Source organism: Astatotilapia calliptera, chromosome 3 (assembly GCF_964374335.1).
Source record: "Astatotilapia calliptera chromosome 3, fAstCal68.1, whole genome shotgun sequence".
Lineage (NCBI taxonomy): Eukaryota > Metazoa > Chordata > Actinopteri > Cichliformes > Cichlidae > Astatotilapia > Astatotilapia calliptera.
This window is the reverse complement of record NC_137424.1, coordinates 31,779,859-31,804,141: the sequence shown is the minus strand read 5'-3', so window position 1 is coordinate 31,804,141 and position 24,283 is coordinate 31,779,859. Positions and strand designations below refer to the sequence as shown.

The 24,283-nt window shown below is 39.7% G+C and overlaps 1 protein-coding gene across 1 annotated transcript; it reads left to right on the top strand.

The window, feature by feature from the left end:
* The first annotated feature begins 1,135 nt into the window (after positions 1-1,135).
* Positions 1,136-23,795, top strand: LOC145426239 (up-regulator of cell proliferation-like). Its single transcript, XM_080299833.1, has 3 exons — positions 1,136-1,275; positions 15,856-15,940; positions 18,972-23,795. The coding sequence occupies exons 2-3, from the start codon at positions 15,895-15,897 to the stop codon at positions 23,642-23,644; spliced, it is 4,719 nt and encodes a 1,572-aa protein (XP_080155959.1). The 5' UTR covers positions 1,136-1,275; positions 15,856-15,894; the 3' UTR covers positions 23,645-23,795.
* Positions 23,796-24,283: the final 488 nt, after the last annotated feature.

The following is a 24,283-nucleotide window of genomic DNA, read 5'->3' as shown; positions in this document are numbered from 1 at the left end:
TTTCTTCATTTACTTGTTTAACTTCTTTCATTATTACTTCAAGAAAGACTGCTAAATGTTATGATCAATTCCCATAAATGAAATTTTAACATTGGGATTTGTAATTATTTATTTTTTTACAGATTTAGTGTGAGATGTGTTTGCGGTGGTTCCACCAGCTTTGCGTGAAAAGCCCACCACCAGAAGATGTGTTTATTTGTCTCGCTTGTACATAGTTGACACTAAAGGTCCACAGCTAGTGTTCTTATGGCACACATTGTCGAGAACACATATCTACATATATAGATGTAGATGTTAAATTAAGAAGTCTAAAAAAACCAAATGGTCTCCAAAGTTACTGTAGTTATTAGTTATACTGTTATTTATTTTGCAAATAAACTCTTTCGTGATAGCAACGCCAAGGTGCATTATTGATTGGGGGGGGGGGGGGGGGGGCACACATTTTGGCAGCCGATGCCATACAGCCTGATAAAATCTGTATCCCTCCATAACTTTTGCTGTGAATAAGACATGGTCTCCAAAGTTACTGTACTTATTGGTTATACTGTGACTTATTTGGCAAATATACCCTTTGTGATGGCAAAGGCAATATGGATTACAGATGGGGGGGGGGGGCACACATTTTGGCAGCCGATGCCATACAGCCTGATAAAATCTGTATCCCTCCATAACTTTTGCTGTGAATAAGACATCTTCTCCAAAGTTACTGTACTTATTGGTTATACTGAGATTGATTTTGCAAATAAACTCATTCGTGATAGCTTCGCTACAAAGTGTAAACCGAGTGTAAATTCACTGGAGAGCGACGTGTTTCCATGATCGCATCTGGTTTTACAGTATTATAGTATCAAAGTCTTTTTCTAGACAAAGTATTTCCAGCAGGTTATTTCAGTGTACATTATAAGGTAAACTGTCTTCCACACGGTACATTACAATATCACGAAACTAATATTAAATTCATCGAGTCTGCTGTTTTCCAGCTTTTACTCTTTATCGCGTCGACTGCAGATCAGTGACAAGTAGCGTACAGAACGGAGCTGGGCAAGTGGCTCCTCCTACTTTGCGCGCTCCCGTGAATGGGGAAACAATTTTTGACGGGGGTAACTACTTTGGCACAACACCGGTACGGATCGGGTAGTGACAGTGACAAATAGAAACAGGAGTGGTCTAGAACGCGAGTGAAATGTGCTTCACGCTACAGTAAAGGAAACGTTTTCATGTAAATCTACTGCATGAAGGAGAAAAGGAGAGCTTCATTGTGAGAAAAATACAAAGGTGGGTGGCTTTTTGCTGTTGTTTTGTCTGCTGTGTGTGTTATTACACGACGCACATAGAGCTTGGTTTTCCAAAGTTTCGTTTTTAGAGGTTTGACTAGGATTTTTCCCCCCCCTGTGATCAAACGTCATCCTAAGGAGAGCTTAAGTTTGACCAGGTACCAAAACAAATCATTCGTACTGTACAAATAATGTAAATATGACGGTGCATCACGAAAGATTGATATCAAACTGATCGCTTGACCCATATTACGTTACTTGCTCTTCAAGTGAATCAACAAATGGCGAAATGAAAAGCCGAACAACAACAATGCTGTTTCTTTAGAGAGTCTTAGCTTACGTGTGTTTATTTCATATTTTCAGTTGTTTCCCTCCACGGCTAAATAAATCGGTTTCACTAATGTACTGATATACAAGAATGGATATAAGGAGCGTCTTTCAAAGAAAAAAACTCTGGTAGATGTTATTTTATATATTATGCTTTGTATGTTGTTCAGTATATTCCTATGCAAAACAAGAGGAACTTCAATACACAGCAGTATATTCACAGTTGAAACCAGATATTTACACACACTTTATGGAAAACACAAGAACATTTTTTTACTGTACAACATCAATTTAGAGTAAACCTGTTTTGTTTTGGATAAATAAATATTGAAATATCTTTTGAATTAGTTAAATGTCAGAATAAAGAGAGACAGAGCTGTCTATTTTTTTATCACTTTCATCAAATTTAGGAGTACATATACACTAAGTTTATTGTTAATTAATAAGAAAACTGCAGACGATTCCATTCTGAGCTGAAGAAGCTTCTGATAGGTTTGTAGAGTCCATGTGAGTAAATTGGTGGCACACCTGTGGATGCATATAAGGCAAAACACAGAGCCTGTTTCTGTGACATGGGAAAATCAAGAGATGTCAACCAAAACACCTGGAAAAGAATTGTGGAGCTCCATAAGTGTGGCTCAATTATGAATACAATTTGGTGCCATTTACAATCAAGAAATACAAATAGTTTCTCTCTTTACTCTTAAAGTTAACAAATATGTTATTGATAAATAATATATTTATCAATCTAAAAAAAAATAAACATTTAGTCTGATTTGATGTTACAATTAAAAAAGTGTATCTGTTTTGATCTGTAAATATCTGGTTTCAACTGTATATTTAATGATTGTCAGCACAAAGAGGGAGAGAGAGGAACAGAGAGAGAGGAGAATGAGGACAGAACAGAGATGGAACAAGAGCAGGTGAGACAGACATGTTAGTCAAATGGTTGTTTACCAAAAGTATCACCGTATCATAGGTACTCATGTATCTCGTACCTAGTGTTTCTTTTTAGGTTTGCTATTTTTCAAATTCTGTATTTATTAAGTTCTGCAGGCTTGTTTGCACAACAAGGCTAAATAATTATATAAACTTTTCTCAATCTAAATAGTGGACTTTGGTAGAATTAAAAAAACAAGTGTAGTGCAGGTCTATGATGATTTTTAGTGCTACTATCATCTAGTTCTGATTGTGGTTCTGTCTTGGTTAAGTCCTCAGTAGTCCTGAACTGTTGTAGTCCTGTTTTAATTCCGGATCAGTTCTGGGTCTGGTTGAATTGAGGTTTAGTCCTCGTGTCTTGATACAGCCCCGACTTTGTTCTGCCTTGCTGCTTAATTAAAAAACTAGTTTAAGGTGTCCTGCCTATGTGATATATATTTTTCCCTATATGAAGTCATTCTTTTTTTTTTAACAAAACTCAATTAATTAATCTTTCAGTCATTTCTAACCCCCCCCCCCAAAAAAAAAAAAAAAAATCCCACATGCACACTACCCTTCAGGGCTAAGCCCCGGGTGTTTCAAATGTCTGGCTCCGCCTCTGGTGTACAATGAAAAATTTAATCTTACACCTAGGTCGACTCTGTGTACACGATGGGAAAACTTCAAATTTGCTCACGGAAGCATGCGTTTCTTTATGCTCGTCCAACGAATGTTAGTGATGTGTCATGGACAAAGGTATCCACTCGATTCAGAGGAAGTAACAAAATGTGTCAGGGTCAAAAAAAGGAGAGGGAGGCAAAATGGTTAAAATAAAGAGTTTTATTACTGCTTCTATTAATAACTGAACTAAAAGAGACAGACAAGCCGCTATCACCATTTAAAGAAAAAAACAAACAAAACTCAAGCGTTGGTCAGTAAACGTAAAAAAGGATTAGTCACCCAACACACTCCTCTCCACCGAGCAGGAGCAAGCATTCACCAAACACAGCTCACTAGCTGCAGCCTCCAACATGGCTCTCTGGCACTAGAGCACACCTTTCTCTGGCCTTAAATACTTCTAATTGCTAATGGGAGACAGCTGTATAGAAAAAAGGTGGCACCTGAGGCAAGAGAGACAGCAGGTCACACCCAAACAAGGGCAACTAGAGGAGGAGGCCCTGGTAAGGGCCGTAACACACCTAAATATGTGTTAGCACATTAAAATTCATTCTTTAAAGGCTGACTCTTTGTGCACGACATGAAAACTTCAAATCTGCTCACTGAAGCATGTGTTTCTTTACGCTCGTCCAAAGAGCGTGACACAACCCAGAAGCAGACATGGTTTGCCTTCAAAGTAAAAGTTTAGTTTTTTGAATCGTTCCTGCAGGAGAAAATTTAAGAGGAACCATGTGTTTCTGTCACTTACGGGTAGAGCTGGGCGATATAAGATTTTTTCATATCACGATATGGGTTTTTTTTTTTTCATTTCAAGCGATAATGATATCTATCACGATATAAGCCAAATAACTATATTTGTAAGATTTAAATGTGCCGTTGCTCACAAGTAAAATGTGAAATAATCAGCAGCTTGTTTTTATTTAAATATTTATTTCCCATAATAAGTTCAACAGGGTAGATGTACTTAAGGAACATGAGACTTTTTCAGATAGATAAAGGCAAATATTGCAAACTACACAAAAGCAGCCGCTAAAGCGTTTAAGTTTCAAAATAGAACAAACGAAACAGACTAAATTGTCAATTCCACTTAGAAACAAAATATTAATTCTAAAAATAAATCTTAGTTTGTTTTACAGAAGAACAGACAAAATTTACTAACTTTTGTCAATATCAAATGAACTGAGAACTAAAAGGAAATTCTCAATCTCTCCTTGTTGTATAGCTGAGCTTTTCAAACAGTTTTAACAGTTACTTTAGTCTGACAAAAGCCGAATGACGAATTAGCGCTTCCAGTCAGAGACTGAGGCTACGTCCACGCGTACACGGGTATTTTTGAAAACAGAGATTTTCCGTTTTCGTTTTAAAAAATAATTCCGTCCACACATAAAGGGAGAAATGAAGGAAAACGCTGCTATGAACATGCCAAAGCAGCAGGTGGCGCTAGATTCCTAACCGTGCAGAAATGTTGGCCAATCAGAAGTCTAGAAGCCTCGGTGGGAAAAAGAAAACAAAGCTGGGGCATAGAAGCAGAACCGAGTCGTATGTGTGGAGGGACAGTAACTGTGTGTATATGTAAGCATTTAAACACTGCAGAGAGTAGAATTAACAGTAACAGTATTGTAGAAATTCATTTCACCGAAACAATAACGTGGCGCACAGTGTGACGTCAAAAAATGCGCACACCTTTGACGCTGCGTTTTCTCCGTTTTTCTGGTCCACACGTAAATGCAAAAACGGAGTTTTCAAAAATCTGCGTTTTCAGTGACCAAAAACGCCGTTTACGTGTGGACGAAAGGTGCAAACGCATAGAAAAATCTGCGTTTTCAAAAATACCCGGGTACGTGTGGACGTAGCGCATGCACCAGTTTATTGTATTTCCAGACTTGCTTTCGGCACAATTTACAGTGCGCGCTACTCTGTTTTTTGTCAGACTTGAAATAGCCGAAATACCTTCACACTACCGAACTTCTATGGCTCTTCCGTTCGACAATCTCTCCGACATTGGAACCATCATCTGTTTTCTCTTCGGTAACCTTCGGTCACGCTCGGTTGATTTTTCTAGTCGGCACACTCATTTCCTCCATTACCCGCTGGCTGCTTCCCAAACAAATACACATGTGCGGCTTGGCACTTGTGCTGTACGTAACAAGTCACGTGACGTGAAGCTGCGGCTGTGATTGGTTCGGCTCTGCTCTACGTAATTTGGATTGGCTGTTCTTTTTTTTTTTTTTTTTTTTTAAAGAGGACAAGAGCGGCGAGGTCTATCGCGATAGTTTAATTTTTCTATCGAGAAAAAGTTATATCGCGATACATATCGTTATCGTTCTATCGCCCAGCTCTACTTACGGGTAGCTAGGACTGTTGGAGTGCTATTAGGGTTGTCATTCAAGCTTATGTATATGTAATAGATAAATAATTATTTTTTTAATGTAATTCAATAAATATTAATTATCCTCAATGTTACTTTGGGCAAACATTATTGAAAAGAAAATACCTTCTTTAAAAATATTGCAGACTTGTTCCACTCATGTCTAATGCCTTTTGATATTATGGGTAACAGGGATTCCAGGTCAGCCAATCAGTTGTTTAAGGTTAATTAAGAAATGTTTTGATGCTTAGCATAGCAACAATGTATTGTTTCAAAGATATGTGTGACTTAATAACAAAGTACAAAAGGTTCACATTTTCTCCACATTATGTTTCTATGGAAGCCCGTTTCCGCCACTAAAAAAAAAAAGGGGGCAGCATGGTGGCACGGTGGTTAGCACTGTTGCCGCACAGCAAGAAGGTCCTGAGTTCAATTCCACCATCAGGCCGGGGTCTTTCTGTGTGGAGTTTGCATGTTCTCCCCGTCTCTGCATGGGTTCCCTCCGGGTACTCCGGCTTCCTCCCACCGTCCAAAGACATGCAGCTTGTGGGGATAGGTTAATTGGATAATCCAAATTGCCACTAGGTGTGAATGTGCGAGTGAATGTGAGTATGAATGGTTGTCTGTCCTTGTGTGTTAGCCCTGCGACAGACTGGCGACCTGTCCAGGGTGTACCCCGCCTCTCGCCCTATGACAGCTGGGATAGGCTCCAGCGCCCCCCGCGACCCTGAAAAGGATAAGCGGTAGCGAATGGATGGATGGATGGATGAAATTTCGACTTATTTTCTCGAAATTTCGACTTAATAACTCGAAATTATGAGAAAAATAACTCGAAATTTTGAGTTATTTTCTCAAAATTTCGAGTTAGCTCTGCCAATCAGTAATCTATGTGAATGACGTCATTTCCGTGTTACCCGGAAGCTGAAGCCCTCAGCTACAAATGCTACAGAAATGCTAACAGTATTACAGATACGGATCATGAATTCACAAATTGCTGAGTATTTTAAGCGTGGCTTCACAAATGAGGAGATTCTTGCGTTATTAGCTGAATCACATGGCATTACTATCAGCCTCCGTACACTTGAAAGGATTTTACACAACAACCGACTTTGGCGCAGAAAGAACAAAACAGAGGTGGGAGAGGTGGCAGCTTTTATACAAGCACAATTGGCAACCTCAGGACAGTGTCATGGGTATCGTTGGATGCACCAGAAGTGTTGGATGAATGGCATTGTTACTGACAGAGAAACCGTTCGTCTTCTGCTCCGTTTATTCGATGGAGAAGGTGTGGATTTGAGGTCACGTAGACGACTGCGGAGGCGAGTGTATCATAGCAGAGGCCCCAACTATGTGTGGCATATCGACGGCTACGATAAACTGAAGCCATTTGGGATTGCAATCAGTGGATGCATTGACGGCTTTTCAAGGAGTGTAATATGGCTAGACGCTTACAAGACAAATAATGACCCGAGAGTAATTGCTGGCTACTTCATGGATGCCGTGATTCAACAAGGTGGTTGCCCTGATCGAGTGAGATTAGATCTAGGAACAGAAAACGTCCATGTGGCTCACATTTTTGCACTTTACAGACAATGAACCAGAAAGAGAGCACGTCATATTTGGAGCAAGTACAGGAAATCAACGCATTGAAAGATGGTGGCTAATCTTACGAAGCCAGTGTATCCAGTACTGGATTGAACTATTTGACAAACTAAGAGAGGATGGCCACTTCTCAGACTCTTTCTTGGACAAATCATTGGTCCAGTTCTGTTTTCTTCACATTATACAGGTGAGTTTACATAGGTGATTGTGTAACCGACATGTATTGTAACTGTTTAATTTGTAACAACTCACACGGCCTTTGTATATTATAGAAACATCAGATATATTAAAGTACAGGTGAAAAGTAGTGCTTTTTTAAAAAAAAACTGTTTTGTTAAAAAAAAAAATTCCACATATATATCAAGGAACACAATTATACATTATAACACATTGATTATTTATGTGTTTAGGCCTCTCTCTGTACTCGGTTAGCATTTTTGGTGGGTCAAAACTAAGTAAATAAGTATCTGTCTGTTCATGATATATATGTGTGTGTGTGTGTGTGTGTGTGTGTGTGTGTGTGTGTGTGTGTGTGTGTGTATGTATATAGGTATGTGTGTGTATATATACAGATAGATATCATTAATGTAGCTCAAAGCTACATTAATGGTGTGTAAGCTAAGAAAATCAATGTAGAAGTTAGTTGTGCTTTTGTACATTAACATTTTCATACTGTATGCCTAAAAATGTTTCTTTTGTTCATTTTGTTTTCATCTAGGAAGAATTAAATGAAGTTGCTTTGGCCTGGAATGACCACAGAATGCGCCCAGTCCACAACTCCCGAAGTCCTCATGGCCGACCATCTTTTATGTATGCCCTCCCAGACATTTATGGCGTGAGGGACTGTCTCAAACATCTCAATATGGACAAATTTCAAGCCTGCCTTGAAGAATGCGTGTTCAAAGACTTTCCATGTGAAGAGGATGTCTTTCATCTCTGTGTAGAACTCATGTCAGAACATAACCTGGACTTCTCAGATGATGTGTTTCATACAGTGGATCTGTATGTAAAGCTAAGGCAGTTGATGCTTACTGAGTTGGAGCTTTTGCCTTAAAGGTTAGACATCGTTATGCATTTTTAATGCTGTATTTTCATATTTAAACTGTAAACTTTTATGAGTTATTAATATGGTTGTCGTTTTTGGGGCACACATACATGGGTTTTGAGGGCCTGAAAATGTATTTCACAAACAGGGCCAATTGAAAAAGGCTATAAAAATTGTATTTAATTTTTGGAGGGATTTATTTTTTTTTGGATGGTTTATTTCAATTAACAAACCAATTTTTTGTTTTAAAAGCCTTATTATTAAAACTTAATGTAAACATAATGTCTGTTAGACCTGCTATTTGGAGGATATGCAGCGCATGTCACCTTGGAATTATGATTTCAACTTTTTGTAACTATGCTTTTTCACCTTTCTTTTTATTTGAGTAATTATTGACGTTTTGAAATATCTGGTTATGTAGCAGTAAAAAAACACAATACACTCAACAAAAATGTGCAATATGTTTTGCAAAAATTCAATTATTATTAAAAATACAAAAAGAATGGGACAGTAAAAAGAGATTGAGGATAATATGGCAAGATCTGATAACAATATCCTACAATTAAAGAATAAGAATGTGTGGTCTAAAACCACTATGAAGCAAATACATTAGGCTCGAACATGAAAACAGAAATATAGGAAAATATCTTTTAAATAACTACCCCATCGGCTATGCAGTTTTGAAAAAGGGGGCTATGATATACAAGGGTTTTTTTCCATTACAAAAATCAGGAAAAGCCAACCAAAAATCAACCTTCAGCTAAGCAATTGCTGATTTCACAGAAATCCAAAATAAAAGCATATAGGTGTGCCTTATGGCCATTTAATTTAGCAAAAGTCACCATAACCCAGATGGCTAAACAGAACTGTACAAACATAACTGTAATAAAATACAATGATATAGTAAAACCTGACTTGTAAACTGTAAAATGTGTGCACGATGATAAAACATGTAGGAGATATTGCATATATCTCCTACATGTACTATATACTACATATTGCAGGGGTCTCAATCTCAAATTTTCTGGTGAACCACTACAATACATGTCATCTTGTGACATTACATTAATAAAATTTGACAAATTAAAATTAACCTAATGCATTTTTTAAAGTTGATTTTGGATTCAAATAATAGAAAAATTGAATAAAAGGTGGAAAAACTGCTTTCATTGTTCACATGCACACATGCTGACTGAGGAAATGGGAATGCTTATAAATGGTCTCCAGACTGCCACTCTGAGACCTCTGCAGAAATGCATTTCACAAGTGTTTAGAAAAATATTGCCTCAGTTGTAATAGGAAAACACAGAAACACAAAGAAGTACCTCAAATTGCATTACAGTGATATTTCACCAAATACTTTTTCTTGGAACTCAGTTTTTAAACACCTGAAACCTTTGCTGTGACATTCACATGGGAACACTTTAGTCTTAGTTCACAACTCAAATATAATCTGTTGTAAAACAACAATGGCTTTTAAGCCATTGTCCGTGAATCAAACCTTTATATAATGTCCATAACCCACACATTTGATTCCAACACACTGTTCATCTCCGATCTGAAGTCAGGATAGCTGTCATAATTTATCGACAGCTCCAGTACACAACCACATGTGTGTGCCACAGGTCGTCTCTGGAAACCTTTCAGTTCGTTAAACCCAATGATGATGTTCTTTCCCAGATGTAAATCTGAACCTGTGCAAAACCTGAGGAACAAACACAAATGTTCCTTCTCAGCATTCTTCACATATGTAGTTAGATATTTCTGAATCAGCTTCTGGTGAGCCGTCATTGTTTCAGGGAAAGTGAGACACTTGAGAACTTTTCTCACAGTTGGTTGGAGGGTTTCATAAACTGAAGATAGATCACAAAGGCTTTCCCATGCAGTGCTGAGTGTTCTTGCCCACTGTTCAATAACATAGGCAGGCTCTTGGACACGTGTTTTGTGCGCAAGCTCCAATAGGACTTCAGTGGCATTGCAGGCTGTTGGTATCTTTCTGCAGCTGTGGTTATCAAGTATGTTTATAAGTTCTTCTTGGTCCACGGTGCTAAAGTCTGATCGCCACGCCTCTAACACTGTACGCTCAGAGTCAGGTATGAACTTAAGGAAATTCTCCACAATATCACTCTTTACATATCCAAAGGCAGCTTGTTCCAGAATGGCAGGTGCAATTTTCACAGGCAGATATTTCTCTCTAACCCATCCAAATGCAATGATTCTGCCCACACTCTCCCATCGTCATGGGCCATTTCAGGTGTTCCATCAGGCAGTAAGACCTGGATTTTGATGTCGACATCTTCAAGGTCCTTATCACTAAAATGTGAAATGAGCTCTGACATTACCTGCCCTCTGTGGACCACCACTACTCTCCTCACTCTCTCACTGGATGGACCAGGTTGTGGAGAAAAAATCAGGGTGTCATCCAAATTTATTCGCTCACTGTCAGAAAAGGGGCCAACAAAAATAATGTCACTGCTGTGAGAAGTGTTAGCGCTTAGAGAAGAAGATTGTGGAAGGTTATCATTTGGAGTGTCTTCAATGTATGTCACATCATGGCTGATTGTTTCAAATGGAGCAGATGTTTGGACTGTAGTGACAGTAAAAGAAGAGGTTTGGTTTTGAGGACTCGCTTCAATTTCTGAAGATGGATGCAAACCTGGGTTGGAGCTCTGAAGGCTGTCATTTTGTTTTTTCTTTGTGGTGAGGTAGAACCTGAGGATATTAAGTTTTGTGACATGATAAAGTTCTCCTACTGTCAATGCATCATCGACTATCATCTCTTGATAATCCTTCAGATCACAGTCAAAATCTGTTAAGGGCCCCTGAATGTTTCCTCCATCTGGAAAGAACAGGCCTGTTGCTACCTGTAATATGTCCCTTTTCTTGGCATCCTTGCAAATGTCTATTTTTCTTGTTCCTCCTCCTCGTCTAGCTCTAACCTGCTTGAAAACCTCAGTGTCTTCATCATAATGCATCCATCCTATTTCTATTTTTCTATTTCTCTTCAGAGCATTTCTTTTATGGGTTGTTTGGGAATGTTCTTCTTGCCGTGTGCTACTGCCATCCTCTTCAGATAATTTTCTTTTGGACAGTTTGGATTTCAGCCGTTCAAAAAGCGCTGACTTGCGGCTGCTGCCCCTCCGTCTGCAAAATCCAAATACTGCTAGACGATCACCGTATGATGGCAAATAAGTCTTCAGCTCCTCATCTGTCATTAGACTTATGACACTGGCATCAATCTAAAGATGGAAAAATAATTTAATTTATTGAAACAACCAGCCTTGAAAATACAATCCTATTTTTAACTTAAGAACAATGAGGAAAAGTTGCATTTCAACCATTATCTTGTTGGAATTAAGTACCTTCTCATTCTCCAAGGTCTGTATAATTTCCTCAGAGACTTCTCTTTGTTTCAAGAATTCAGTCAAGTCTCCCATGCTGTAAGGAAGGATGTAAATTAAAATTACAAAATTAAAATAAAGCCACCATATTATCATCAAAGTATCTGTGCCTAACTACATTATGAGCTCTGACTATGGTGGAGAAGTGGGAACTGCATTTTTAAGTGTCCATTTGCACTGTAACTACAATCAGCATCATGATACAGTCAATCCCACATTTTCTCAGTTGTCTGGTTACAGTTTTATTGGTTTTGTTCCTTATTTATATAGTTGTCAGTCATATTCCCTGTTTTGGGTGATTTGTGATTTTGTTTTATACAGTGCTGTACACTTATTACGCATGCTTTCAGCAAAACGTCTGTTTCATCAGACGTAACAGGTGTCATTAGCGTGTAACAGAAACCTTATAGGTACCTTTGGTTAACCCTGACGTTGCATTCTATTCAACTTTGTACGTAACAATCGCTGTCACACTGTTTTTATATACCTTTTATCCAGTTATCATTTGTAGGAAGGCATTCAAAACTGAAGAACCTGGCGCCATTTGTTGTTAATACAGTAGTTCACGACACGATCCAGTTTTGAGTGCGCACCCCTTTGCGCCATATCCTTCCGGGTAACAAGGAAATGACATCAGCCACGTAGATTTCTTATTGGCAGCGCTAACTCGAAATTTCGAGAAAATAACTCGAAATTTCGAGAAAATAACTCGAAATTTCGAGTTATGGATCTTTTTTTTTTTTTTTAGTGGCGGAAACGGGCTTCCATATGTTTCAGTTTATTCATGTACATAAAATAATTTACAGCAAAATGTTTACAGAGCATCAAACCTTATTTCTTTCATTTCATATGTATTAACACATTAACTTATGGACAAAATTAGATCTGCTGGTTCTCTGGCCTTAGGCTTTCCACCCAAATACAGGTGCACACCCAGAGGGCCTAGTGTTGTCCACTGCCCCTCTATGATACTTTTGCCACTGTTTATGCAATTTGTCACCAATAGAAAAAAGATGCGATGAAACTTTAATTTCTTTGTATTGTTGCTTATATAGTACACCAGTGAATTTACATTAGGTTTACATTTTGTAAGCAAAACAAACAGGTCATTGTGTTTGGCCCTTTTGCAGCACAGAAAGGATAAACTGTGGCGGACCACTAGGTGGCTCCACTCACACCCAGGGAAGTGTTGGGGTGGAGGTTTGGCACTTTTTGTATGTGGAGTTGTTGTGAAGCTGTTAATAAAGAAGTTGGAGTGAGACATATTGAGACCTCTCCTGTCATCTTTACATACCTCCACATTGGTGACCCCTGCGGCGAACATGCTAAGGTTCGAAGACGAAGCCAGCTCTGGTCTGGGAGCATCGGCTGCCGCCGGACTTCCACCTCCACCGATGGCTGTGTTTGCTGTGGCACTTATGCTGCCGGATTTCTGGCTTCTCGACCCTCCTTCATGGTTTGTGTACGTAGAAGCTCAGTTTGCTCTTCGTGGAGTTTCAGCCGACGATACGAAATACCACCATGTCGTGGCCTCGCTTGATCCGCTGTCCACCTGCCGCGTGATGACTCTCTTCCGGGACCCTGCCCGCCCAAGGCAAATACACCGCCCTCAAGGCGCTACTGCTGCGGCGTTACTCCCTCTATGACGCTGAGCGGATCGAGACACTCCTCTCTCTCTCGCAGGCCTGGGCGATGGTACCGCTCTCGAGCTCATGGAGAGCATGCTGTCCTTACTGGGCACTGATGACGTCATGTTTCCAAAGTAACAAAGAGCCGATGGATGGCCTGGATTGCAGCCATTCAAAGATCAAATATAACGTCCCAGAACACTTCAGCTCACATGTTAGTCTGCTCCAAGCATTTACACGAAGGTCAGTCTGCTGTTGTAGTTAATGCGTCATTTTTCTTAACATAACTGGTGATATAGGTTACAAGCAAGTCTGGCGCTGAACAGAAATTGTCGCGCTATGCTTCTTTGTTTATTGTGCATAAATAGTGAATTGTCCTGACACAATATTGCGTTTGGCTTCTGTTATTACCTTGGTATATTGACAAAAACATATACTTTTATTCACAGGATAAAACATTTTTTTTGTATCACTAATTGCCCAGTACGATTACAGCATACAATATTATTGTCATTGCTACATTTCTGTGATGCGTACCAGAAGTTATTTCCACTAATAATTAATTACCGTTGAGCTCAAAGGTCCTATTAATAAACGGTTAACGAATGTGTATTTATGAAGACGATTTGTGAGACTGGTAAACTTACCTTTGTTCGTACGATGGTCTTTCGTTCTACATGTTGCATTTCAAGGTCCTGTACCCATCCGTCGGTAAACTGTACCTGGGCTTGTTGCAGTGACCTGAAGTTACTAAACTTCATGAGTGTATGCACTCACTCCAAGAACCGTATGATTATAAATCTGAGCGTGGTGAAAGTTGGGCAGCACGCTAACGTATTTTGTTCACTCTGTGTGCTCGTAAGGGTCTGACCCTTTTCCTCCTTTGATTTTTTCCTCGTATCTTTTCTTTGACTTTTCATCACGTCTGTCTTTGTACGGACCGACATTGTTCTCCTTTGTTTTGTACATACCTTTTTGGGGGGGCAAAGAAAAAGCAAGAAGGTATTGGAACCGGAGAATGAACGTTTTTCGGTGCTGCAAATGCTTGCATTTGATGCGGTACTTGGATTGTTTTGCCACGAGTTCCCGGCATGCAATGTGCGAAAGTCATGTGGTCTGTCAATCTCTATACTCCAGGGGCCCTCCGACTCTTCGATGGTGGCTGGGATCGCTGCACGGCGGCATCACGGGAAAGGGCTGTGTTTTTGTCATCGGCGTTTTGGAGCAGAGGCACGACGCTGTCTGCCGCCTTGCCGTTTTAAGACCCAGGGAAATGGGCCCGCCAGTGCTCTGTAGCGGCCGCGCCCACTGGCAACAAAGAAAGGCTGCTTTTCATAGAGGACCTCCCGCTGTGGCCGTCCTCCATCCATGGGGTTAACTGAATTTGGTTTCCCCCCCAGGAGCACCCCCCCAACCAGCTGCGTTTGAAATTCCTCCTGCCCTTCCTGCTTGCCTACACCAGACTCGTTCACAGGATGGACCTTCCTCTGCCAGTTCTCTCCCTCCCAGGTTCAGTCGTTCTGGCCGTTCGCTTAGGCCCAGGGTCCTGGACTAAAAAGAGACCCTACTGGGTGTTGGGGGGGGGGGGGGGGGGGGTTCCACTCAGGTTTAAGGGAAGTGTTGAGGTGGAGGTTTGGCGCTTTTTGTATGTGGAGTTGTTGTGAAGCCGTTAATAAAGAAGTTGGAGTGAGACATATTGACACCTCTCCTGTCATCTTTACATACCTCCACAAAACACTAAAAAAGCCTTTGTGGTCACAATGATGATACAGTCACATTCTTCATGTCATAGATTCAACAAGATGCTGGAAACACTGATCAAAATTAAGCTCTTGATAGGACATTACTGCCAGCTGTTTTTGAAACGCCACTTGCCATAGTATGTCGTAATAAAATAATATTAACAAAAGGAAATAAAAGTTATTTCCACTTGAATTCAAATTCCAAAGAATTTACTCAGCTTTGTTATAAAGAACATAAGTAGTAAAGAACAAAGAAATTTAAAAAAAATAGTTCTATTTGCTGAATTATATTTTAGGCTTTCCTGTAAAGCAAAAAGAAAGAGAAAAGCCTTCATGTTCTATTATCTGGTGAAGATATAAACATATTGAAATTATTTCTTGAATTCTGTGAACTTGTCTCTCATCACTTTCAGAGACGGTGCCTGAGTAATTTAGAACAACAGTTGGATGACAGTCTGCAAACACAATGGAGGAAAAATGATATGATGTGCATCATAAAATAAGTGTATATAAGATAATATTTCTAGGGTAATTGTATTTTGATGTATTTTCTAAAATATTTCTAATTGTTTTTTTAAAATAAAGCCAACACTAGCAATGCATTTGTTAAACGTAACATTCTTCTCTCAACACCATGTTCAGCCTGGTGTTATATGGCTGGTAATAATCAGGTTTATACGATTTATTGTTTGTTCTGCAGAACTGTACAAACTGACTTGCTGCCTGCTTGTAGCTTTAAGCAAAATGATCTGTAATATTTTTCCATTAACAACAGCATTTTTTATTCCTACGTTTTTAAAAAATTTTTGTCCTGCTGCTACATTTGCAGCAAGCGAGAGACTGAGACTAACTACATGAACTGCTCCACACAGGATCGTGAGACCAGAGGACCTTTTTCAGCCTCTGAAGAAATGGACGACTCCAAAAGCCATCCTGTTCAGACACCTGGAAACAAAGGTAAGCAAAAGAGGTGCGTCATAGGTATTAAAAAATGAAGCAATACACAAAATACTTAGAATAGACAAAAAAGTGCAGACATTCTGTACTTAAGTAGAAGTACAGATATTTGTGTTAAAAATACTGTAGCATATTTATTTTACATAGACATTGTTCTGGTCAATTTGACTAAGCAGTCAAAGTGGAGGTTAAAGGGGTCAGAAGTGTCAAACACTGCTCGTTTCTTAGCATAGTGAAGAAACGAGCACAAACACACAGCAGACATAAACAGTTGACAACCCTGGAGGCTTTGGAACTCAGCTTTGATTATAGAGGAAGAGGATGTGTCTGAATAGACCAGGGGCCCGTTCTTCGTACCTCGCTAAGTAAGTTAGCTGGATTTGATTGTTGTCGATTTCGCCTGATCTTGGATCGTTCGGTTCCCCGAAGCTCATCCGGGACTTGCTGCCATAGCAACAGAGCCGTAAGCGTAAACCTGCTCGGGAGCAGGTTTACTTTATGTAAACAGGATTAGATCGCGGCCACGCAGGTATGTCCGCTTCATTTATACGAAAGCAACAGCGATATTCCACCACTGTTTCACCATAAATAAATAACATCACTGTAACCAAAGATAATGCAGTACCTGATCCATTTATTGATTTCACACAGATACATACAGGTCATTTCCTAAAAAAGGGAAATGTACTATTAACATTCTATTACATGTATGTGATTATTACAGATGTAATACATATTTCAGAGTAGTAATTGGAAATTACTTCGTGTAATCAAGATGGGAGACCACGGCTATAAAAGCGAAGGTGGATTTGGGAAGTCTGTTGCAGCCATGTCCTGTCCGTTTACGTGAGCCACCCATTGCGGAAGGTGCAAGATTGATAAGGAGAGTCCTCAGAATCCAGCGTATATTGCGGGATAGACAGGATCCTTTAGCTCAGCGCGACAGTGTGCTCATTGAGAGATATCGATATTCCCGTGAGGGTATTATTTACTTAACCAACTTGTTGACGAGGGGGTGCAGGACCACCACCTGTCTTTTTTTTGCTCTGCCCTTTTCTTGGTTGCTGTTATGAACAAACAAACAGATTATTTCAGGGTCTCTTTCCAAGAGACTAAAAGCAATATAAGTGATAAATATTACCATTCTGTAGAATATTCTTATATTTCACTTTTACTTGTTCCCATGTTCTAGTGGGTCCTGTTGTGGCTCTAATGTGAAAGGGGATATAATATAACATAATATGATATAATGTAATATATTATTGGATAATATAGTGTAATATAATAAATTTACCCTACCGCCTACTGGTGTTGGCCAGAGGGGCCAATGGCACGATATGGCAGCCTGGCTTCTGTCAGTCTGCCCCAGGGCAGCTGTGGCTACAACTGTAGCTGCCTCCACCAGTGTGTGAATGTGAGAGTGACTGAATAGTGGCATTGTAAAGCGCTTTGGGTGCCTTGGAAAGCGCTATATCAATCCACTCCATTATTATTGTTATTATTAAATTACTTACGAGTTTAATTTGTCAGCAACTTTCTGCCAGCCCTCTCTCCTTGCTTTTGCAGCCTTTGCAGTGTTCCCTTGCGTTCTGATTAAACTCTGAAACTCCTGAAATCCCTCACTCAAGAGTTCTTGCTCTGCTGCCGGAAAATACCGAGCGTGCTCCTTCGACATTTTCGCCGACCAATCAGAGGGTTGCCGATCAATGTTTCTACTATCGATGCGTAGCCCCTTTTACGACACCCAGTGATCTCACATTACTTCATCCAGCTGTACTGATCGTCAACAGCAGGTGTGTTCGGGGAACCGGATTAGCGAGCTCACGGTTAGCGCGATGGTTTGGTCTTGGATGTGTCATTTGATCTTGGATGTAGTACGAAGAACGGGCCCCAGGTAAATGAAGACTTGAGGTAAATTCTAAATCTAATTAAATAAGGAATCTGCTATCCACATTCTTCCAAGAAAGACAATCACATCTGAAAATGGTGAAATATAGTGGACGCCATCCTCAAATATACATCAGGCAAAACTTTCTGCACAAATTATAATAAAAACAATGCCAGGGCCAGCATGAATGACAGACATCAGTCAGCTTTTGAGGTGTTCATGCCCAACTCAATTCAGAAATCATTCCAAGTAAGGGGGGATTAGAAGTGGTACGTGTGTGTGTGTGTGTGTGTGTGTGTGTGTGTGTGTGTGTGTGTGTGTGTGTGTGTGTGTGTGTGTGTGTATGTGTGTGTGTGTGTGTGTGTATATACAGGGATGCACATAAGTGGTCTGCAGGTGCGCATGCGCTGTCAAAATAAAAGACGCGCACCAGATAAGAAGTTGCAACGCGCATTTACGTACATAAGATTTTCTGGAGGAGGACAGACATTTGTTTAGAACTCTCAAAGATGTCGAAGAAGCAAGCTCCTTTAAGCAATTACTTTGGTGTTCCTCCAAAGAAATGTCAGAAGGAGTCCGAACTGCAAAAGAAGTGCGTATTTTCGAAAAAGTGGCGGAGAACGCGCGTTGCAACTTCTTATGTGGTGCGCGTCTTTTATTTTGACAGCACGTGCACACCTGCGGACCACTTATGTGCATCCCTGTGTGTGTGTGTGTGTGTGTGTGTGTGTGTGTGTGTGTGTGTGTGTGTGTGTGTGTGTGTAAAAAAGCAAAGCAAAACAAAACAAAGAAAAAAAAATAAATATATATATATATGTGTGTGTGTGTGTGTGTGTGTGTATATATGTATAATGTATACATACATACACACCACAACTTATGCACATCTGCAGTCGTTCCAGTGCTGTGCCTGAACAAAAAAAAGTACAAAAAAAAAGAAAATACTGACCGCTTTAACTGCTCACTTTGGCACATAGTTTGTCCTCTTTCATCTCTTTTCATCTGACATCCCATGGTAATTTATAAAGGAACAGCACTGCCTTTTATATGGTACTGTTTAGTACCATATAGTACATCCCTCAAATGTAAAACTAAAAGTAATGACCCTGTTTTATATGTTCTGTTCTGTGTTTATATTAACAGAGACAAAGGAGGAAAACTTGTTGGAGGATCTGGACATTAAGCAGTACTACGGAGAGAAGCTATCACTTGGCAGAATACTTGAGATTGATGAGAAGACCATCACTGATCAACCTGCGAAGAGTAACTCAAACCCTCCATGGTTTTTTCTAAAGAAAATGATGATGGTTAATGTGACAGCTCGAAATGCTAAGTTAATGTGTGATTCAGACTCTGGTGATGAATCAAAGGATTCAAACTCAGATTTTGATGATCTGTTTGAGAGCCCAAACACAGGTGACATGCTAAACCCCCTTGACATAATCATTGCTCTCTTTCTGGGTTCTGATAGTTTTGTACAGCAGGAAATGGCACTCAAAATGTCCATGTGTCAGTTCTCTGTCCCTTTGCTGATTCCCAGCCGTGACACCAATCAGTGCACACTCATGCTGTGGGCCATGAGAGACATTGTTAAAAAGTACAGACCTCAGTCTCTGTCAGAATCCAAGGGGTTCATTGAAGAAAGAATTGTTCTCTCTGAACTTCCAATGATCTCTTTTGTCAGACTGGGTGAGTGCTCTTTGTCCAAGTCAGAGATTCTCAATAAACTTCTGAGCAATTCTCAGCAGTACCATGACACCTTTGTTCATCGCAACATGGAGTGTGGTGACAGTCCAAGAAGAATATCCAACGGACTGACTGAAATTACTTGGTATCTTCCTTGTGGAAACACAAACATTGATATTTTCAGTCAGCCAGTGGCTGTAGCTAACCTTCGTGGGGACATTGAATCTTTTGACACACAATACTCCTTTCTGTGCCAGACATCTGCTGCAGTTTTTGTGTTCTTTGACCATTTGGACTCTGAGTGCAGTCTACTTACCAACCCACACCACAAGGCCCAGATCTTCTTAGTGGGTAACTATGAAAGCAAAAGCTTCAATAAAGATGCTCTGAAAAAAGTAGCTACTAAAATGGGTTTGACTAAGAACAACATAATTATTAAGACAAAAGACAAAAATGATGCAGACTTGGTAAAAGATCTAAGAAAAACAATCACAGATGTAGTTAAGAACTCAAAGATAAAGATGCAAATAGAGCAGATGGCAGAAATTGCCCATGAACTGGGAATCCTGGTTGATGAAGACTCTCCAGAGTGCCAGACTGCAAAGACAAATGCAGAAGCCATCACTGCAGAAATTCAAGACATCCTTAAATACAAAGAAAATCAGCTTCCGTGTCAAGGTGAATTATGGAAAGAACTGACCTGCTTAGAGAAGGAAGAATTTCGACTTCAACATATCGAGTCTAGAAATATTGAAGATTACAGAAGTGAACTTCAGATGCAGAAAAAACAACTGAGGAAAAAGCAGAACTCTTATAACATGTCAACAGCTATTACATGTTTCATCATTGCAATATCAAGCCCAGGAACAGAGAGGTTTTATTTCCTAAAATGGATGCGAATGAACCTGGATAACCTGTCTTGTGTAAAATTGTCTGAACTTCGGGAGAAATATAAAGAAAAATGTAAGAACTCTGAGAACAAAGAGGAGATCAAAGAGATTGACAGACAAATTTCCAACAGCTCACTGGGGACTGAACACTTCTTCCGTGAAATGGGTCAGATCTATGAAGCCTCACTGTCCCTTCCACAAACAGATCCAGCACGTCAACAGCTGCAGCATCTGCCCAAACTGTGTGCAGAGTTGTTGCTTGATGGATTTCCTCTTGAGCTTGTAGATGGAGATGCATCCAACATCCCTCTCAGATGGGTGAGTGATGTTCTCTCTCAGCTCAGTGACTTGGTGTCTCCAAACAGAAAGATCCTGGTAGTCACAGTTATTGGAGTTCAGGGCACAGGAAAGTCCACTCTCCTTAACACCATGTTTGGAGTGCAGTTTGCAGTCAGCAGTGGTCGATGTACTCGAGGTGCCTTTATGCTGCTCATCAAAATCAATGAAGACATGAAAAAAGTCCTAAACTGTGACTTCATGCTGATCATTGACACTGAGGGCTTAAAGTCACCAGAACTTGCACAACTAGACAACAGCTATGAGCACGACAATGAGCTTGCAACACTTGTTGTGGGGCTGAGTGACGTCACCATTGTCAATGTTGCAATGGAGAATTCAACTGAAATGAAGGACATCCTACAAATAGTTGTGCATGCTTTTCTCAGGATGAAGGAGGTGGGCAAAAAGCCAAAATGTGTGTTTGTTCACCAGAATGTGTCCGATGTTTCAGCCCATGAGAAGAACTCACGAGACAGGAAACTGCTCCTGGAACAGTTGAATGAGATGACCCAGGCAGCAGCCAAAATGGAAAAGAAAGAGGAGAACAAGAGCTTCACTGATGTGATGGAGTACAGTCCAGACACTGGGAACTGGTACATTCCTGGACTCTGGAATGGAAACCCACCAATGGCACCAGTCAATGCAGGCTACAGTGAGGCTGTATATGAACTCAAGAAACACATCATCCAACTGCTGGGAAACTGTCAGTCATCGGCTAAGGATATCTTGGATTTTAAAGAATGGATGACAAGTCTATGGACTGCAGTAAAGCATGAAAATTTCATCTTCAGCTTCAGAAACAGCCTCGTAGCTGATGCATACATGAGACTCTGCACAGAATTCAACAAATGGGAGTGGGAATTCAAAAAAGTAATGTACACCTGGGCAACAAATGCAGAAACGAAAATTTCCAATTTTGGTACATTTGCAGCAAAATCTGAATCTTCTGACATGAGAGAATTTCTCACATCTTTGAATAGTGAAGCCTCCACAGTGCTGTCTACATGGCAGACAAGACTTCTAGAAAATCTGAGACAATATTTCAAGCAAACAGAGGGTCATGTTTATCTGGTCGAAGGATACAAAGAGGAATTCTCAAACAGTGCAAAGAGCCTTCGAAAAGAAATGGAAAAGAGTGTTTTTAATCAGCTCATAGCAGCAGCAGAAATTAGAGAGGGAATGATAAAACTTGATAAAATTAAGAAGAATCATACAAAAGAGATTGAAAAGGCAGTTTGTTCACTAATTGATGAATGCCGGAAAAAGAATATCCAAATGGGAGACACAGAACTGGAAAAAGAATTTCACAAAATGTGGAGTGAAACTCTGGAGAAACTTTCTTTTTCTAAACAAAAGACAACAGATGTCTTCACCAACGTATCTCACTGCCTGAGAATCAATCTGTCACACAGGGGGAGTCATGCATGTGAATTATTGAGTCAAAAAAGTTTACAGGATTGTGGAAAAGAGCCTTTCAAATATACAGATGAGGGATCCTACAACGAAATGAAACATAATTTCAGCAAGTTATTCAGCATTCAAGATCACACAATGGCTGCGCAAAAACTGGCTGACAGCATCATCAATGACTGCACTCAGTCTGTGAGAGAAAGAGTGAAAAGGAAAAACAATTATTCTGATACTTACATCCAGGAGATCCTACACATCATTGATGAGAAACTACAAAACAAGCAAGATGTTAAAACAGAGATTGAGTTTGAAGTTTCTCTCAAACAGCACATCTGTGGATTTGCAGCCAGAAAGTTTCAGAAGATGCACGAAGATTTTATCCAAGAAAATGATCCCTACAGATGTCTGATGAAAAACAAGGAAAAGTTTCGTGATGATTTCATTGATGTGTTCCATGAAAGAGACCAGTGTCAGAAGAAGGCAGAAGAATTCACCAACCAGTGCTTGAAGCCTGCTGTTGAAGACTTTATCAGTCGATCCCTGGGACTTGATATCACTGGTGAAATGCAGACATGTGAGCAGTTCAGCACACGAATGTCCTTCCAATATTCAGTTTTACTGGATTTACTTTCAAAGGATGATTTTAAAAACTATATGAGCTATATTGACTCATATGAGACATATGTAAAGACATGGATACTCAACAAAATAGTGGAGCATTTCTCAACAATGTCATTGTTTGAGTTTGAAGATCAACATCTTCAGTCATGTATCAGAAGCATAAATGATGCAATCAACAAGGCCCAAAGAGGAAAGAGTGATGATTTGAAGACATTTGTTGAAGATATTTGTAAAGAACTTGGTAATAAACTGGTCATTTCCCAGGATGCTCTTGGTGCTTTCATGATCCTGAATAATGCTGACAAGGAACAGTTTGCTGACTGGCTCACAGTGTCTGTGAATAACATGGCACAAGATCTCAGAACAGAATTCCAAACATTGAACTTTGAAATGAAACTAAAACACCTGAAAATGAATCCCCAGAATGAGCTTTTCAACAAATTGGTTGGTTGTGGCAAACAGTGTCCATTCTGCAAAGCTCCCTGTGATGCAGGAGGAAGAGCACATACTGAGCACTTTGCTTCACTGCATCGGCCACAGGGTCTAGGGAAGTACAAGTGGTACCCAACAGAAAAACTTGTCACTGACATATGCTCATCTCACGTGATCAGTGACAAACGCTTTACTCGCAGTGCTACAAACATTGAATGGCACTCTTATAAGCATTACAAGAGAGTTTTTCCAGACTGGAATATCCCTCCAGATGTGAGCCTTCAAGCATCAGACTACTGGAAATTCATAATGGTACAGTACAATAATGATTTTGCTGAAACATTTAATGCAATACCTGCTGATATCCCTCCAGCTTGGAAACAAATCACAAGAGATCAGGCAGAAAAAAGTCTCAAAGAGTCGTTTCACAATAAGTAACAGGAGTTACATTCTTCCTCCTGTTCTTTAAGTGCAGAGTACACATCCTCAGATATTGTGATATTGGTTTGTTTTAATAATGTAGATTAATGTACATTAGCTACTATCGCTTACAATATGGTAATATAAGAACATTTCTTTTATTATTGCTAAGTAGAGCAGGGCGATATGACCAAAAATATTTATCACGATTAACATTTGAAAATTTGCGATAACAATATAACTGACGATATAATTGACACTAGACAAAATACTTTACAACTCCACAACTTTATTAGTGCAAAAAAAACCCCATCAATGTATTTTCACTTAAACAAGCAGCTGTTGTTAGGTTTTGTATTGTTCATTGTCATTTATGCTTAGAAATATTTACTCATATATGCTTAGAAGTGTATAATCATTTGTAGATTGAAAGAATGTCTCATCCTAGGAGGTCTGTAACAACTCTGTGTAGCATGAAGAGGAGAGTGCGTTCACTCCTCTACAGAGTGTTCTGGCATAGATCCGTATCTTCTCTTGTTGATATATGGCATAGCAAACACACGTATATCTGTTTAAGTATAAGAGCCTTTTGTTCAGATGGACCCGCTAGACTCTTCACAGGGTCACATCTTGACCTCACACAAATCACACACACAT

Excerpts from the sequence above, each read along its gene's own strand:
- LOC145426239 (XM_080299833.1), top strand. The coding sequence starts at position 15,895 with ATGGACGACTCCAAAAGCCATCCTGTTCAGACACCTGGAAACAAAG. Across the intron at positions 15,941-18,971 it reads TCAGACACCTGGAAACAAAG|AGACAAAGGAGGAAAACTTG; the intron begins GTAAGCAAAAGA and ends TTATATTAACAG.